At 34.6% G+C, this 20,098-nt stretch overlaps 1 protein-coding gene across 6 annotated transcripts in view; it reads right to left on the bottom strand.

Moving 5' to 3' along the window:
- Positions 1 to 4,211: 4,211 nt before the first annotated feature.
- Positions 4,212 to 20,098, bottom strand: part of HLTF (helicase like transcription factor) — a 58,980-nt gene continuing 43,093 nt past the window's right edge. For 3 of the 6 annotated variants that reach the window (XM_029214513.1, XM_029214511.1, XM_029214510.1), the window contains 7 exons: positions 15,244 to 15,368; positions 14,576 to 14,766; positions 13,148 to 13,273; positions 12,722 to 12,834; positions 12,143 to 12,323; positions 8,721 to 8,801; positions 4,212 to 6,393 (listed from right to left, as the gene is read on the bottom strand). In XM_029214513.1, coding sequence (XP_029070346.1) covers positions 6,241 to 6,393; positions 8,721 to 8,801; positions 12,143 to 12,323; positions 12,722 to 12,834; positions 13,148 to 13,273; positions 14,576 to 14,766; positions 15,244 to 15,368 — 970 coding nt within the window. In that variant the 3' untranslated portion in view covers positions 4,212 to 6,240. The remainder of the gene's footprint in view (positions 6,394 to 8,720; positions 8,802 to 12,142; positions 12,324 to 12,721; positions 12,835 to 13,147; positions 13,274 to 14,575; positions 14,767 to 15,243; positions 15,369 to 20,098) is intronic. The other 3 variants (XM_029214514.1, XM_029214515.1, XM_029214512.1) reach the window with 1 other exon arrangement.

Below are 20,098 nucleotides of genomic sequence, written 5' to 3'. Positions count from 1 at the left end.
TTTTAGCAGAAGACGCCTGGAAAGGTGAGGTGGTGTTACACAGCAGGGGACTCAACTGCTGATCGGTCAAGGCTTTCCAGAAGACAAACTCGGCTCCTTGAGTGATGTAGGAAAAACATTATCATAAATAACATCTATAAATATAATTGTATAATGTCTACCATTTAATGTCACTGAAACTTGGGGCATTAAGCTAAGTAAGACTTGGCTTCTCCTTAAATAAAGTAGTCTGCCACAGTTTGCTTTTTTTTCCTCTGCTTATTATTACAAATAGATTACTATTTTTATACTTGGGTATGTTATTTGATAACTTATTTCTCTGGGTTTCTGATGCTGAAATTCAATCTCCTTTAAGTGAAAATCTGTAAGAAAGCAAAAAGGAAAGACAATATTTATTAGGTATTTATAGCTTAATTTTCATGTCAGTCCTATAATGTATATACAGTATTCTCATTTTGCAGATAATCAGAGAATAAGAAAGGTAAATAATCTGCAAAGGACTTTGATTCAGATTTGTGTATGCTCTAACTCTAAAACTATGCTCTGCATTAAACAAATGAGTGATCAAAACAGACGATGAGATCAGAGAAATGGGCAGAGATCAGAGTAACCTCTGTATGTAACCAGAAATATAAATGCCAGAAATCTAGGAAGTAACACAAATAATGGAAAAGCTTTCAGTTTGCTTGCTATGAAGATAAGGATAATGGCCTTGAAATAGAACGTGGGAAATACCTTTTACAAATGCTTTCCTAAATAGGCTGCCTGAAATTGTAATATAAAATGTAATATATGTAATATAAAATGTAATATAAATGTAATATAAAATGTAATATAAAATGGGTAAGAAAATTCAAGGATAGAATTGTCATGAATTTTGGCTTGGACACAGTTCAGCTTCACAACGTATAGACTTCGTATCTTAAAAGCCTATACAGGGGGGGAAAAAAAAAACTATGCAGAATTATCCTGTTTTCACAGTTGTTTTATTGGTCCAGAAGAGGGAAATTTTCTGTTATATGACTATGCTGCGATACTGTGATGTATTCAGGGTCAACATCCCTTTAGAGATAAGGGCTCCAGACACCTATAGTAAGACACTCAACTCTTGTGATTTACTTATTCTGTGTTCACTTTTAAGTTTTTGAAGTTTCTTGACGTCCAGTCTATCAGCTACCACTGCTCCCTACTGTCTGCCTGAAACAAAAATAGGGAAAGAGGCAACTGTTCAATAACAGGGCCTTTGAACACTAGTCCTTTTCTACTGAGTCAAGTATATGGATTTACTGAAATGTTATTTTAGGTGGTCAGAAGCCTTTTTTGGCTTCTTGGCCCCTGGTTGAGATGAACAGAAACCTAGTCTTCAGATACCTAATATTGCCTTATTGTTGTGGCCAGGTAATATGCAATCTGAACAAGGAAGTGTATTTTGGAACTCTCCATCTGTATCACAAGAGACCACAAGACTCAAAGCCTTTTTTTTAAAATTGAGGAACGATATCAAAGCATCAGACTGGTGGGTGGGGAGGAGAATTAAACATATCACCTGGTGTTAACTTTTTTTTTTTTTTTTTTTTTTTTGCGGTACGCGGGCCTCTCACTGTTGTGGCCTCTCCCATTGCGGAGCACAGGCTCCGGACGCGCAGGCTCAGCGGCCACGGAGGCTCAGCGGCCACGGCTCACGGGCCCAGCCGCTCCGCGTCACGTGGGATCTTCCCAGACTGGGGCACGAACCCGTGTCCCCTGCATCGGCAGGCGGACTCTCAACCACTGTGCCACCAGGGAAGACCTGGTGTTAACTTTTTGTGTCCCTATTTTGTATACAACATAAGAGATAAAAGCTCTAAACTGAAAAGGCTTACGTATTTTAAATAGTATTTAGTAAAGGCTGTTAACTTTTGGAAGGAAACAGTGACAAATTTACCATAGGAAAAAGCATATAATATGCATAAAAGAGGCTGAGAAGTCATTGAATTAGACTAACAGATTCTTTTTCCTTCCCTGATCTTCCAAGGATACTCCTTAATTAAGGTGAAGTATTAACTTTTCCATGCAAAGTTGCACCACTATACTGCAAAATCTGTCCCAGGGAGCCTAAAATACCAAGGGGCACTTTGTAGGATGTGTAAATAGGCAACATTAACTCAGATTACAAGAACATACATTTGTGGAGGTGATCAATATATCCTTATTTTTTAATCCCATGAATAATGGTGGATATAATAGCCTTTGACTATAAGTCAAATTTGCCTACACAGAGGGCAGATCTATGCCTTTGGAGATGAGCTCCAAGCTTGATCGAGGTCTGTGATTCACGCATAAAATCAATGTTTTATCTTAATTCTTGCTTTCACCTGTTCCTGCAAGAAACATATGAAGTGGCCTTCACTAGACCATTTCTCATGAAATATTTAACTTACCTTTATCAATATATTGATACCAGTGCCAAGAAAAAAATTTTTAAATCCTACAATGTACTATTAGGGAATAGCCCTTCCCTACCCTAACAAAAAGGGTAAATTAGTTTAAACATTCAGGAAACTGTATCCTAGTTAATTTTATCTGCCTTTCTAATAAACTAGAATGCTGAAAGATGGCAGACTTACTGGAAACTTTCCTAAAATACTAGTCCTATCTCTGCTTTAGCAAATAGAGCACATGTTTTAATATATAATCTCTCTGATGACTTTTAATATCACATCTATCACATTAAATACCCTCTTGGAATAGTCTAGATGCACTATTTTTGCATTTTTCGAAAGTGCAAAGACATGCCCTAGAATTTGTTTTATCTACCAATCTAAGAAGTCATTTTGGTATTTGCTGTCCTTCTAAATGAAGTCCCAGTGTAGCCTAGTTATTATAACTTGGTTCAGGTTAATGGAGGTGTCCTGTTCCATGTACATTTGAATGACATACATTATTAAAACTATTATTTTCATGTAGAAATCAATTTTCATACTTAAAGGTAGAATTTAAAGGTCTAAATTTGTCGGAAAATTCTTGATCAAGAAGGTTGAGTAGGGAGCTGAAAAAGAGATTTTTTAAAATCCCATTTTAACCATCAAAAGATCTGACTGGGAATAAGATATCATCTACCCTTTCAAAAGCAGTAAATTATTATGGCTTCATCTAGAAGACTGTTCTCCCTTATTATCACACAATAACTATGAATATTTTAACATGGAAGAAAACATTACATCTGCTTACGGGATTTCTAATCAACCGTTTCCCCTTTGAAGTAGACATTACTGCAGGGAAGCATCCCAACCATTATTCACAGCTATCAGAATTTTGGGGTCTTTTTTATTCAGAAGTACCATAAAAATGAGGTCACAAATTCCAGAATGCAGAACTTGTAAGGAAGTTACTACATACTTACGGGTGAATTAAATGAAGGAAAGCTGTTGTATTTCACCTTTTGCAAATATTTTAAAGTTAATACAGTTGAAAACTTAAGGTTAAGCACTTGAATTCTTATTAATAAGCCAAACATATCATTTGTCCTCATGTTTTTAATGAATCTTCCTTCCGAATACTAATGAACAGAACTTTGGCAAGCATATAAATAAAATGAATAAAAAACACACCAATGAATGCCAACAGAAAAATGCACTGCCTGAGTATAATTATATTGGTACTCACTGGTTTTAAACATAAGATGATTATTTTCTTGATTATTTCCAATCCTGGAGCTGTAATTAGGGCAAAGTCTATAATCAAGAGTGTTATCTAGTGTACCACTATACATAGCTATGATCACAACTCCTTTTTTTCTGGCAGATGGGGAAATAAAAATAATCAAAACCAATGTTTAAGAAGATCAAGACATTTAACATAAAATTTAAAAATATATACACTGATTTCTAAACAAGAAGTCAACCAGTTAAATTGAAATTTAGTAAAATTAAAAAGGGGTAGGAATATGAGTCAGTTATTCTCAGCTACTCATAGTTCTTTTATGTACTCTCAGTAAAAAATAATTATATAATATAGACAGCTGAACAGACGTGTGAGATTTATAAAGAAAGATTAAATGTTCTTTAAAGAAAAAGTACTCATTAAAATTACGGCACTGAGGAAGCTAGTAATTTTTTCACTTTTATTAAATTTAAAACAAAATCCAGTTTGAACCACAACTGGGAATACAATATTTTCAAGATGTTTCTAAAGCTATTACTCTACGTAGTAATGAAACAGAGTTAACAGCGTAAACATAATGTCAACTTTTCATTCCAGTAGTTTATATATTTTCTTAGGATGAATTTGTTGTTTTTTATTTAACACCACTTAATCGAACTATACAAAACCAAAAAGGTATTTTTTAAATGACTTGCCAAATTTATCATTATGAATGTGTTTAAAAACACAAGTCTGTAAATGTTTGGGGTAAATAAGCAAGCAAAGTCTTCACCTTTACAGTGAGTTTGCAAGGCTCTGCCTTTGTAAGCAAGAAGAGTAGGTTGTGTTTTTTGCTGCCAACTCTTTTTATACTTAATCTCACTGGAGTATTGGTATATAGAGAACCCACATATCATATTTTATGAGATCCTGATCAACCTGATATTTTGTGCAATGCTAGTCCTACAAGGTAAAGAACTTCCCTATTGCTCCTTATGCTAGTGGACCAACCTCAAGTTATTATTCCACTCTCATCCCTACAGAAAGGTCTGTTTGTCCTTTACATCAGCCCTCTACCTCACCTGCTGCCGAAGAGAAAAGGGACTGGGAAGATTCTTGCTGTCTGATCCACTGTTCCTTTGGAGCAAAGGACAGGGCACAGAGAAGGAAGAATTTTGCTGCTGATAAGGTATGTGCTAAATCTAAGATTGTGTGCCCTAGAATACAACGCTGCCTCCAATCTCCTCTTATCTTTCAGTCAAGTCACTTCCAACACTGTAAGTAAAATATAAGGTTCTTAAATTTGTATCATCAAACATGAAGCTTCTCCTATTATAGTAAGTAATTTCTTCTTTCTTTGGATTAAAAAAAAAGATTCCCTTAAGGAAAAAAATAACACTGACTACCTAACCTGACTGATAAATTTATAGTTTGTTTTAAATGTGACTAAAACAGTCATCCAAGATTCTGTGGCAACTACCGTGAGTCTGATGATTAACAAAAGTAGGAAAAAGATGAGTAATTCTACAGATAGATGTAAGGGTGAATTACTGAAATTCCAAAATCAAATTCTGATTCTAAACACAATAACAAAGAAAATTTTCCATTCAGGGATTAAGATGTCTTTAAAAGTTGAAACAATTTTGGAGGTCATCCAGCCCAACTTCCATCCAGATTATCATGCCTCTCACATATAGTAGTCTTCTGAATTATAAAAATTTATAGTTATTTTTTTAAACTACATAAATAAGAATTATCTATATATAGAAATATCTATTCAGCAATTCCATAATTTAAATATTCAAATCAAATTGGGCAGAACTGGTTCCTTCTCACCCCCACAGACTGTATTTACACACTAATACATCAAGTTACATTTAAACAAAAAGAATGGTACCACCTGACTAAAACGGAGAAAATAGTGCTCTAAACGCAATCCCCAATTTTTTTCATGAACATAAAATTGTAAGTCACTTATGTGAATTTTATCTCAATGACACTGTAAAACAAACAAACAAAACACATACATACACATACATGAACAAAGCCAAACAAACAAAAAAAAGCAAGTAACTTGCTAACCTGGACTTTGGTCTCTCATTTAAGGTTCTGGAATGCAAATATGGTTTTTGAAGGTCCAATAAAATCAATCTCTTGTATAGTCTGTGCACACATTAATCGTTTACATGGACTGTGAATCCACAGCATCACAAATGGGAGACTTTGGTGAATAACCAAATGTGTCCAACATAGAAAATAACTATTTGGTCAAAAGTATAAAAGGTTTGACCTTATCTGAAATATGAAAAGGCTGAGTACTTGGAAGATATTTGAAAATACTCAGCATAGATAATATGAAAAGTTGAATAAAAGTAACTTTTTGTCTCAAAAAATTATTTTAGGCCACAGTATATAACAGAACTTATTGCTACCTGAACTATCATTAAAAATAGGTTCATATATAGAAGGAGATTATGTATTAGTAATACCTCTTCACTAATATAAAATGATACGCTCCTTTTAGAAGATATACTCTAGACCTCATTTCTAAAACTATTTTTCGCATTTCCAAAACTTCTGTATATATCTAATTAAACTGACCTTACCAAATCCCACAAATTATAAATCAATTAAAGTTCTGATTTCATTAATTTTAGCTTGTTTCATTTCACTAGCATCTGCTTTTTTAGTTCCAAAGGCTCCAGCTGCAAGTTCTCTCTTTGTGTTTTGTATTTTCAGCATATTTTCTTCAACAGAATCCTTCACAATGAACTTTAAAAAGAAAAACAAAGTTAAATTGGTTAAGTACTTTTTAGGTCACAATACTTGAATTCTTTAATTAAAAAAAATTGACACGATGAAAATGATACTTTAAAAGAACCTGCTTTCTTACAGTATTACGTAGCTTTCAAAAATGGTCAATAATAATCTATTAGAAACTGTTTCACTCCCCCTTTTCTCTCAATATACAGTGAGAATATTTAGAACATGATATGATAGCTAGAGATGAGCACCATTTTCCCTTATCACTCAATATAGTTTTCCTGTATAAAGAATACAGCTGTAAGGACATAAGTTACATATTATAACTCCATCATCAAGATAAAAGCAACACACAAAAAAAGCAAACTTTATAGGCAACTCTGAAGCTGGAATATTAGCAAAATAAATGTAACATATTTAAAAAGCCACATAAGATTTTCCCAGAAATGAAAGAACAGGCCTTCATCTGGTATAATTTATAACATTAAAAATTTAAGAGAAAAAAAGTGATCATCTCAATAGATGATAAGCATTTGATAAAATTCAACGTTTATTCCTGATAAAAACCTTGACTTTAAAAAAAAATCCTCATTAACCCAGAAATAAATGTCCTCAACCTTATTTAAGGATATCTACTAGAAACTTACCAAGAATAACATATTAAATGTAAAACAATAAAAGTATTCCCAACAAAGATAGGAGCAAGTCAAGAATGATTACTGTGATTACTACTATTCAGCACCGTACAAGAGGTCCCAGTTACTGTAATACAAGCTGTGTTATAAAATGATACCAAAATACATAAAAGACCTAAAAAAATGGAGAGTGATACTATCTAAGTTCTTATATGGGAACACTCCGTATTTATAAAGAAGACAGTTTTCCAATTAATCATAAATTCAATAAATCCCAAACAAGATTTCTGAAGTGGGACCTGGTAATCCAAATCCAAAGTTCAATTCAAGAGTAAATAATAATATTAATAACCAACACTGTTTTCAAAAAGAAGGGTAATGCGTGCACTTTGCTCTACTAGATATCAAAGCATACTTTATAAAACCACAGTAATTATTAAAGAAATATTGTCCTGGGAATAGGAAAAGAGATCAGTGGAACAGAACAGAGTCCAGAAAGAGACCCATGAATTAGTTTATGATAAAGTGACATTTCAAATCAGTAGAAAAAAACGATGGACTTTTCAAAAAAAAATGGTAATGGAGCAAATGATTTTTCATCTGAAAAAAGTTAGATCCATATCATGAATCATAAACAAAAGGTAAAATATTTCAAAAGAATCAGAAGCACAGGAGATTCTTTTTTTTCTCTCCAAATTTTCAGTACGGCAATTTTTATTGACACTTTTGTAAAACACTACTCCCAGTTTACATAATTTACAGGGGATTCATTCTTAAAGTTTGAAGATAAAGCCTTCTGTTCTAAGAAGGACCTCAAAATCCATAAGATACAAAGAAAAAGGCTGATATGTTTTAAATGATAAAAATTTCTGAACTTTTTCATGACAAAAAGCACATAAAGTTCAAAGATAAGCAAGAGCCTGGAATAAAAAAATTCCAACATACATAAAACATTTAAAATCAGAATTTATAAAGAAGTACTTTATACTATAAAACTGTATTTGTACTTTATGAAAACTGGGCAAAAGATGCAAGCAGTTCACAGAAAAAAAATTAACAAGAGATATGTCAAATATGCTAAAGGTCTTAGGTAAATGAGTATTAGAAGGTCACTTTTTGACCATCTTATAAGCATAAATTTACATCATTCTCATATATCATAAAGCCTATTTTGAAAACAACTTGACAGTTATAAGATTCTAAATCCAGAATTCTAGTTTTCTTAACCTATCCTGAAGAAATACTGTACTTGTACATATGCACAAAGATGCACATAATGCTCATTACAGGAGTGTAATAAGGAGTGTTTTTATTAGCAAAAATTGAACTGGTTAAATAAATTAGATGTAATTATGTTGCCTGTCTACCATGACAGAATAATAATAAGTTTGATCTGTATGTTCTTACAGGGTAGTCTCCAACATATACTGTTCAGGGGGAAAAAACAAAGACTGCAAAATAATAAAGTATGATCCCATTTATCTTAAACAATTTTTTGAAATTTACACATATACGTAAGTATGAATGTAAACAGAAAAACTTTGACTAGCATGTTAAACTACTGATGGTAGCTTCCTTCTAAACAGAATAAAGATGATCTTCATAGTTTGCATACTTCTATTTCAATCTTTTACAATATATTCACGCATTATTTGTATAATTTTGAAAACCTTATTTAAAATAGATGTCTTAAAAACTCACTTTCGTGATAATAACTTCTTGCTTCTGGCCAAGTCTATGGCATCTGTCAAAGCACTGATCTTCAGCAGCTGGATTCCAGGCCTTAAGAACATGAGTTGAATAATTACCACCCTGATCTGTGAGTGTTTTGCACAAGTTCTTTTGTTGCAGTATTATTCATTCACCTTTTACTAACTGAAACCTTTCTGAATGAATTCAGATAGTGACATTATAAATGCTCTGGGGACGAAAATTTCCACACAGCCCCTGACTACCTCCCCCAATCACTACTATGATAGGCAGGTATTCTCTCCCCTGTCATTTCACTACACCGCTTCTAGTATCTAATTCAGGGCCTGATACCTAGAAAGCACACAGTATAAATGATTGCTGATTTATCAAATAATATCTTTCTCATCCCCCACCCACACCCATTTTACAATCAAACTATGTCTGCTTAACAGAGGAAGTTTATACGCTCTCTTAAATTAATTTACATCAGAAAAGATAGGTAATTGAGTCCATTTATGAAAAAGTTTTCTCCCTTTCTGCTGGTGTTTGGTTCTTCTCTTACATTTTCCTCCTTTCATTATTTACAAAAGCACAAAAAAAGATTTCAGGAGTAATGAGAAGTCCTAAAAATTATTTAAGACTCTGCCATACAATTTTCAGTATCTATTTTGAACTAAAAAAGTAACATTAGCTAACTAACATTGGCATTATCACAGGGACTGTCTTAAGGTGAAGAATAAAACAATGAAGCACTGAAAAGAGAAGATAAGCAAAAAAGATACAGAGCTCTTCAGCCTAGAAAGATAGGAGTCAAGTGGTTTTGAAATAACATGAATTGTCAGGGTAGGGGATCATTAAGTTTTAAACTAAACTATGGGATGACTCTTGAAGCTGAAAACAGGGTGTTTTGGAGAAAAGGAACATTTATACAGCAAAGTACCAACTGAAAATAGAAACAAAATCATAAATTAATATGGAGATGACAAGTTTATAGTACAACTTAGGCAGTTATTTTCTTCTTTTTAAAGTTCCCTTGAGGGACTTCCCCCTGCTTGCCAATGCAGGGGACACGGGTTTGATCCCTGGTCCAGGAAGATCCCACATGCTGCGGAGCAACAAAGCCCGTGTGCCATAACTACTGAGCCTGCGCTCTAGAGCCCGCGAGCCACAACTACTGAGGCCCACATGCCTGGAGACTCTGCTCTGCAGCAGGAGAGGCCACTGCAGCGAGTGGCCCGCACACTGCAGTGAAGAGTGGCCCCCGTGGGCAGCAACTAGAAAAAGCCCACGCACAGCAACGAAGACCCAACGCAGCCAAAAAAAAATTTTTTAATAAAGTTCCCTTGAGATCGAGAGAAAAGGAGATTTTACTCTTAACTTGCTATAATTTGATTTGGGGATTGTTTTTCGGTATAAAAGTTAGATTTAAAGGACTTATTTACCTTATGAGTTTCTAAAACTGACAGTCATATTCTGTGAATATTTTGTATTTTACAATTGGACCCATTTTGAAACCATTATACTAAGAGCTCAGATAAAACGTTCCTCTCTGCTGTCTTTTGTCTAGGAACCTCATGGTGAGACGGCAGTATACATCAAGTATGACTAAATGTATAATAAAATTTACTTTATGATAATGTAAAACTGATAGCTCCCATTCTCTTATGTAGCGATGAAGGAAGCAATTAACTTTATCAAAAGCTCATAATGAAAAAAATAAGCTCACAATGAAACATCAAAATACAAATAAATCTTAACATTTATATAATACTCGACAAAGAGGTAAAAATCTTCATAAGCAATGCTGTTTTTTTTTTTATACTGAATCTTATTTTTCTAGGACCTGGCTTTTGTTTTAAAGTTAGAAACAATATCTGAAAACTTGAAATGTTCTATGAAAAACAACCAACTTACTATATGAAACTGCTAAAACATTCTGTAAGTTTTCTAAAAGTATAACTGTTAAAGAGTTTAGTCTCTGGTCAACTTTACAATACTAATTAAATTACTGTATTTTGTATTAACAACCTCTTCCTTATGAAGTACTAAGATTATAACCAAAAAATAATAATTTGGGAATCTGTTCCAAAAATCAGCTTCTAGAATTATCATCTGGTTAGCTAACATGTAACTTAACTTGCAGTTACAATGCATATTTTTTATAATAACCATAATACTAAAACTCTAGCAAAGATTTAAAACTTCATCCACAGAACTAAGGCAAGAAAATACGACAGACCACTGCCACCCCGATGGCATTAACATGAAACCCATGAATGCCTAAGTATGGCTCTGGTTTTAATATTACTGGAAAGGTTACCCTCAGGTGAGGAAGAAAAGCCTTGGTAACAGGTACATGCTTCAACTAGATAGCCTAACCAGAATAACTCAAAATTTGTATCTTAGTAAAATTTATTTGTTATGAATTTTCTGAGTTTCAGGCAGCAAGCTAAAACCACAAACCTTAGATCTGTGAATGCACAGAAACAGCACAGGGTTACCTCCAGCCCAAACAGTGCCCAATGCAAATTAGAAACTGAATTAGCTCAGAGTGCTTCCAGTCCAAAAAGCCCCTTTGTGCAATCAGAAAAAAAGTGCTCCTGTGCGGATGCAACTCTAAGTCACACAGTTTGATGTGTCAAGTTCAGAGTGAATTTTAACTCCCACTCTACCCCTAGACCTGTATTGCGCACAGTAATTACACTGTGTTAGACATTAAAGTTTACCCAAAGCATTCCATTAATGGTACTTGTTTCTAAAACTGTGATGCTGGACCACGTGCACCTAAAATCACCTATGGTCTGTATAAAAATGCAGTTTCCTGGGTCTCATCCAAGAACTCCTAAATCTGAAGACAGAGGTCAAATTGCATTTCCTAATTCTTATGCACGTTAAAGCCTGAGACTATTAGCACCATGATGGTGGCTACTTTGTCTATCTTGTTTATATCCAGATTCCCTGTGCCAGTAAGATTCCCTGACACAAAGTAAGATCTCATTGATTCATGGGCCGAATCAATGAAAACACTTCCCTAAAGCATTAGTTAACAGAAACTTATTCTGTATATAGAAGAGCAGTAGAAAAGCACAGCATAATACTTATAAACATGGACTCTGATCCTGATTTGTATATCACTAGCTGTGTGATAGGGCAAGCTATTTCACTTCTCCATGTTTCAGTTTCCTCACATGTAAAATGGGGATAGTAACAAGATCCATCTCATAGAGATGCTGTGAGAATTTCAGTTGATATATGTAAAGCACTTAAGAGAAAGCCCTTGAAACACTTTTACTAAGTTATTGTCTATTTCTAAAGTTTGCCTAAGAATTTTCACAATCAGTTACAACTATAAAGGTATTTACCAAATAGTTTTTTGTTTTTATTTTTTTAAAGAAGTAGTAACGTACCAAAAAGTCTACAAAACTACTTACTGGATCCATTAAAAATACTCGAGAAGCTGCAGAAAGATTCAAACCAACTCCACCTGCTTTTAAGGATAGAAGCATTATAGTTGGAGATCCTGCTTCAGTGTTTTGAAAACACTGAATTGATTCAACTCTTTTCTTTTGGGCCATAGAACCATCCAAACGAGTAAACACAAATCCAGAGGCTCTAATGGAGGGAACAAAAGAGACAAGTAACACTACACTAGAAAAAGCAGAAACTAACACACCATTGTAAAGCAATTATACTCCAATAAAGATGTAAAAAAAAAAAAAAATGTTAAGTAATTGTAATCTTTTCATTCAACCAATTCTTTCATTTCTGCTGACAAATATTTACTAATCATCTACTAATATGTCAGGCCCTGCAGTCAACCCTTTTCCTATGAACTCAGGACTTAATCTTTAAAATTCTAAGTTCTCAGGAGTATTCTTTATTGTTACTGTTATTTTAGATAGATGAAATGAATAAAACTGGTAAAACATACATAATGATTTTTTGCTATCCAAATTAAAACATTTATATAAAATCCTTTTGCTCCAAGTGAGAAACACTGTTGAACTTACCTGAGTGGTGTTTCTATTAAAGACAGAAATGTTGTAAACTGAGAAACAACTAAACTTTTTATGTTGGGGTTCTTCTTTCTTAAATCAATCAATGCATGCATTAGAGCGTTAATCTGAAAAAAATTAGGATACCCGTTAGATTCCATTTTGACTTGGAAGAGAAAGGTCCTGCCATGTTATCTCCCTAAAATACAAATGTAAAAGACCACCAATTTTCTTAAAAATTGAGACTAAAAAAATACTGTCATCTGAACGCTTTCTCTCATCTCTCAAATTCACCACCAGAAGGAAACAAAAAGCCAGTAACCACCAACAGAGTATAATACTCAAATGACAGGATTAAAAGCAGAATTACTATTTCTAAATATGGTATTTCTTTATATAAACATAAAACAAATGCTCAAACATTTGCACATGTATATTTACCTTCGAACTGGATGTCCATTCCATATTAGGCTTTTTCTCAGTGTCACATGCCAATTCTTCTGGAGGACATTCTAATAAATTGTCTCCATGTATATCATTTCTGCATAAAGGGCATTTAGCATGTGGCTATATAAGAAAGAACAAAGTACGAGTGACACTTAACAAAGGAACAGAAATATAAATTTGCCTAAAAACTTTAAAAGGCATGGTAAATTCTATTTCCCTAATAGCCAGCATTTTATTAAACCTTTTATTAGATTCATCCATTTGAGATAAATGTGTACATGCTGAACTCCAGGCAGATATAATGTTCTAATGTAGTAAGTGGGATTGGTAAAAAAGAGAGCAAAAGTAGGTGATCTTGACTAGCAGCAAGAGCTTGAAACAATAAATATTATACTATTTTCAGACAAATAAACCATGAATAAGTTTCTTGAACCTAATTACAATATAGCATAGAACTATTCTTTAGAAGAAGAAAGAATAATTTCCTTCTTAATAGCCTATAAAGCCAGTCCAGATCTGATAAGTCCTATCAGGTTCATTCAAAGCAGTTATCTGTTGTGTCCATTTTGTACCAAGGCATACTAATAAGATTATACCTAAAATAACTACATACCAAATACCATTACAATAAAAAAGATTCTGAACCTAAAACAATGTTAGAAGTCAGGAAAGTAGAGTTACCTTTAGAGAGGAGGGAGAGAGTAATGATTGGGAAGGAACACAGGAAGATCTGGGTGGTAGTTATGGATTTGTTTACTTCATAATTCACTGAGCTATACAATCATGATGTGCATTTTTCGTTATATGTATATTATATCTCAATAAAAATGTTTTAAAAAATTATACCTCAGAAGGATTGCTTACAGGATTATTCCACTTCACATGAATCTAGACCTACCTAGCTATAGTAGCCAACAGCCATGCATGGCAATTAAGCTGTTGAAATGTGGTAAAGACAAATTGAGATGTGTTCTAAGTGCACAATACCACTGAATTTTGAACACTTAAGTTTTAAAAAATCATGTAAGGTATCTCATTAATTTTTTATATTTTAGATATACTGGATAAATAAAAATGCATTATAAGAATTAACTTCATCTGTTTTACTAGAAAATTTTAAATTACCTTTGTGTCTCACATTATCAATCTATTTCTTAGACAAAGATGATCTAAAGAGTTAGTAGAACTACAATATTGAGTGTGAAATATACCTCCAAAAAATGTATTTTTATATTAAAAGGGCTTAATTATAATGAAACATATCTATTAAAACACTGATAAAATTAACTATATATAAAAGGTGCACTAGTAAATCCAAGTGCCAACCTCTTTATAGTCTCTGTTGGACTTGGGTTTTCATTACACTCAACACTGCAACACCACTCCATCAAACACTGAATTTGTATTCAGCATAAAACTAACCTGCTCATTCTGAATGACCTGGCAAATGCAGGGTTTACAAAAGACGTGTGCACAATGTGTTATGACAGGAACCGTTAAAGAATCCAAGCAAATTGCACATTCTTCATCAGAACCTGAGCTCAGAATTAACTTCATCTTCCTTATTAACTTCTTTCGTAGTTCTTCAGGTGTATCATTTCCTAGAGAAAAGGCTGAAAAATTAATTTCAGAGCAAGACTTGTAATATGACTAGACAATCTTAATCTTCCTTATATAGAGAAAAGTTTTGCTTGGGTAGTCTTAAGTCTTTTTATTTATTTATTTATTTATTTTTTATCACAGGCAAAAAGCAAGATTTAAATTTGAAATTTTAAGAAAAATTCAGAAGCTCCACATAACATACCTTACACAGAAACATCACTGTAACACCATCTGCGGGTACTACCATAGAATAAAAGGCTGATCCAATTTGAACCTTTCTTCTAAGACTATCACTGGAAATCTTTGAAAACCTCATTAATATTCCATTTCATTGTTGAGAGGTTCTTGAGTATATTTCTAGTTGAGTCCTATTCTAAAATCAATGTCTGGTTGACAAATAAACTAAATTTAGGCCATATGAAAAATTTCTCATTCTGATTTAAATATCTCTAATAAATATGATGTGTAAACCAATCACATTTACCTACCTGAGGAACTAGTGGAAGACACTGCGTTTGTAAGAAGGTGAGTGTGACAACAAATCTGCCGCAATCTAAGCAAAAGACCCAGGACATCTGCATAGTGTGCAAGGACAGTGCCTTCATTAAAATACCTAGAAGTAAAAACACTGAATATTATGAAGGCCTCTAAACAATAATATTTCCTATTCTAAAACAGTGCAACAAAAATGGCATTGTTTTCTTCTTCCCTGGAAATCACTTCAAAACATGAATGCAAAACAGAAAAGTAAACTCTATCTTTAATGAAACCAGGAGAGATTTGTAACAATAAAGCAAAGTATATGAGAAATGGCTGCCAACTGCAGTAGAAGTCAAAAAGGAAGATACTGAGAGAGGACTGCAGATCTCAAGCAGACCTGCCAGAGCACAATTCTTCAAAACAGCATGCCCTAAGGAGAAAATCACCATCTCTTATGTGCATGGCTCATGGCCTGAACGCCCCTGGACAAGTTTATACCAAGACGGAGGGAAGGCAAGCTGAATAAGGAAACACATGGCCCTACTGTGTTTTCAGAAAAGACTATAACCACAGCATTCCGTATTGTAAGGAACCCTAAAGCTTCTGATCTCTGTTTTATGAGCACAAGTAAAATCTGAAAGAACTCACATGTAACCCTGAGTCATAATTAAATATATATTTCCTGCCAGTCGAGGATACAGCTATGACTCCTGTCCCTTCATATGAATCTCTTGCAAACAGCTAGTCCAGAAAGAACTCAAGACATTCATATATGAGTAACAATCAGCAAAGAGCAAGGGAGAGAACAAATGGCAGTGAAAGAAAACTCACCAGAAAAATGTTGCCATAGAGCAAATAAAAATTATGACCAAGAATGCTACCATGATTTAACACCACTCAATAAAACAGTTCCTCCTAAGAAAACACCAATAGGGCTTCCCTGGTGGCGCAGTGGTTGAGAGTCTGCCTCAACTCTGCCGATGCAGGGGACACGGGTTCGTGCCCCGGTCCGGGAAGATCCCACATGCTGCGGAGTGGCTGGGCCCGTGAGCCATGGCCGCTGAGCCTGCGCGTCCGGAGCCTGTGCTCTGCAACGGGAGAGGCCACAGCAGTGAGAGGCCCGCGTACTGCCAAAAAAAAACACCAATAGCTTAAAGCAGAGACAAAACTTGAAAAGCTATGGCAAAACAAAACAGAGATCAAAGATGAACTGGTACAGCTAAAAAGTATGAAAGAGAAAAGTAAACTATCAGAGGAAGCCACAGGGAAGCCAGCATAAAAGAGACTAGCCACTGATAAAAACATAAGATTGTAGGAAACAGGATTGAGAAAAGCAAAATTAAACAGAAAGATGTAAATGATTAGAATAAAATGATACCTATGGAAAAAAAAGAATATCCAGCATACACAGAGAGAAATAAAATAATGGAACAGAAAACAGTATTTAAGAAAACTTTCCCAAAAGGGGGTGTAGGAAGACTGGAATCTACAGATTTAAATGGTACCACATGTTCCATAAAAATATCAACAGAGATCCTGGTGAAATTGCTGGACTTTAAAGAATAGAATAAAATAAAAATCAAGGTTTCCCATGGAACTATTCAATATAAAATACAGTAGAACAAAGACAATACAGGTTTTGAAGAAACAATGGGTGATCCAAAAATTATACACCAAGGCAATCTGGTATTTAAGTATTAATGCAATAGGAGAAATATAGCCTAATGGTTAAGAGGACAGACTCTAGAGCTAGACTGTCTGAATTCAAAATCTGGCTCTGTCAATTTAACTGTGAAAACTTGGGCAGGTTTCTCAACCTGTGTCTTGAGCTTCCTCAGCTGTAACAGTGGTATAATACACACCTCATAGGACTGTTGTATTAAAAAAGTTAGCATATGCAAAGCATTTAGAATAGTGCTGGACTATGGCAAATGATATATATCTGCTGGTATTATTAGTAAGAGTAGTATTATGGCAACAAATGCTTCTCAGTATTCAAGAATGCAAGGAATAGGCAATATAAAGATTGAACTTACAAATTCTAGAACCAAACTACCTGAATTTAAACACCACCTCTGTCATTCATTAGCTGTGTGACACAGTGTAAGTCACCTAACTGCTCTGTGCCTCGGATCCTTCATCTGTAAAACGTAGGTAATCCCTGTACTGACTTAATAGGATTGTTGTGAATTAAAACACATAAAGCTCTTAGATGAATGCATAACACGTAGTAAGTGCTCAATAAATGTTAGTAAATGTACTACCTATTAAGATATTTTTTAAATAACATTTTTTCTCTGAGAACACAGTTTCAATAAAGTTACTCTTTTTCAACCTTTTCAAACAGAATAACATTTACCAATAGTCTAATTATTCCCTGGCACCACTTCTTACACTGAAAATGAATATTTCAGTTTAAGAAATTTCTTTTGAGTGCCAGATACCGAAGTAGAAGTTTCCTCCTACCTCACCAGCTACACCTGTCTTGTTAGAACTCTTCTCTAACTTCATTCACTCTCTTGGTGATCTTATCCAGTCTCCCGGCTAAAAGTACCATTTACACACAGGTGACTTTCAAATTTATATCAAACCGAGAGCATTCCCATGAACTCTAATCTCATATCCAACTGACTATGTGACATCTCCACTTGGAAATCACACAGGCACCACACAATCAATGTGCCCAAAGCTGAGTTTCTCATCTTCCCTGAGAAAACTCTGCTCCTCCCTATAGACCTATTCTGCAAATGGCAATTCCATCCTTCTAGCCACTCATGTGAAAAACCTTGCAGTTATCTTTCACTCCTCTCTCTCACACCCCATACTATATCAATCAGCAAGTTCTGTTGGCTCTACCTTCAAAATGTAACAGAATCCGGGCATTTCTCACCCCCTTCATCACTACTACTGTAGTAAAAAAAAAAACACCATCATCTCTTACTTTGATTTTTGCCACTGTTCTCCCTACTTATGCCTTGACTCTACAATGTAAGTCTTAACACAGCAGCCAGTTATCCTTTAAAAATATAAGTAAAATTAAGTCACTCGTGGTTCAAAACCCTTCCTTCAAAGGTTCCCAAATCTCATAAACAGTAAAAGCCGAAGTTCTTCAAATACGCCACAATGCCTTACATAACTGTCACCCACCCCCACGCCAACAGCTCTCTGACATCATCACTATTTTCCGCCTTGCCCATATTATCCAGCCACACTTGCCTCTGTTGCTCAAGCTCCCCAGGTATGCTCCCAACTCAGGGCCTTTACACTTGCTGTTCCCCTCTGCCAGAAATGCCCGCCAACCCCAATCTCCTTTAAATCTTTTCCCACATATCACCTTCTCAGTGAAATCATCTTCCCTGAATACCCTACAAAAACAGCTTCAGTGCTCCCTCACCTCCTTTCTCCGCTTTACTTTTTTTCCATAAAACTTAATTTTTTAATCATCTGTTACCTCCCACTGAAATATAAACTCCTTGAGGGTAGAGATTTTCGTCTGCTTTACTCTGCTGTATCCCAATGTGTACAACAGTGCCTGGCACACAGGCACTTAATAAATTTTGGTTGAAAGAATGAATATGAAGGAAATTTGAATCACCACTGCAAAGATTTTCAACTCTGAAATCGCTTGCTTAGAACAATCTTTCTTAATATTCCTAATTCCTATTAAACCTGCTTTGTACCTCACTGAAGTTCTTATGTTTTGAAGATTCCCCTATATTCTCAGCCCTGTCCTGCCTTCACTTGTCTCCTACTCATTCTGGTTCCTTCATGCATTCACATCAAACATGCTCTTGCTTAGACTAGAATTTCTCACCTACCAATCCCCAATACCTTTAATCTACACTTCATCAGCTCCTAGTTCCAGATTTCCATGTGTGGTTGGAAAGTCATACTGATTTAACTTTTACATAGATCCAATCCCATGTGGAGCCTGTCTACCACTCGAAAAACCTTACTTTTTGCAATGGCTGAAAATCCAGTCTACCTTCCTCAACTTCCCACTGCCTTATTCTGTAGATATCTTGTCTCATAGTTCACTGACTGTACTCTTGATATTATTTACCTCCATAGTAGGCTTTATTTTTCTCCATCAATTTGTTTTATTCTCTTTTCTATCTGTAGTCTCTTCCATGTTCTCTTCCTCTCAAAGCAATTACACAAATAAAACCATCAAAAAATTGATCCAGCAGCCAATTGTCAATCCTATCTACCAGTCTTCTTCCTTTTAAAGACAAACTTCATGAAAAATGGTCTACCCCTACAGCTGGCTACTTCTTTGCAATCCCTTTACTCCTACAATTTGGCTACATATCTCATCATTCTAGTGAAACCATTCTGGGCGTTTATACCAGTAACTTCTGAATCACCAAATTATTGTAAATAGCCTTTACTAAGTCTCTGCGCTATGTGACACTACTGACCATATATTCTTTCTTGATTACAGTCTTTACTGGAATTCTGTAACAGTTTCTCTACTGTCTTCATACATCTCCCCTTGATAGAATCTCTTCCAGTGGCTCCTCTTTATTTTCCTATGTCTTTAATGTGGAACGTTCCCCAAGTTTTAGTCCTTCTCTGGATATACTTCTCTCAATGTTTTTAATCTTCTCGCATGACACAGAACCAGGAATAGAAGCAAGCAAGGTCTTCTGACTAGCAATCCAAGACTTGCCATTTCACGTAAACTTTTTTCCTAACTTAAGGAATTACTTACCTGGTGAATTATTATTTCACTCACTTCAACTATTAATTTGTTAAAAAGTAAATAGTTAAAAAAACAAATTATACTTCAGTGCACTTAATAAGACTTTATTGCTAACATACCTAAAAAATGCTATTCAATTAAAGTTAACAAAGAAAATA

This window comes from Monodon monoceros, unplaced genomic scaffold (assembly GCF_005190385.1).
Source record: "Monodon monoceros isolate NGI ecotype Baffin Bay Population unplaced genomic scaffold, NGI_Narwhal_1 Super_Scaffold_11, whole genome shotgun sequence".
Lineage (NCBI taxonomy): Eukaryota > Metazoa > Chordata > Mammalia > Artiodactyla > Monodontidae > Monodon > Monodon monoceros.
This window is presented reverse-complemented; position numbering and strand designations above follow the sequence as displayed.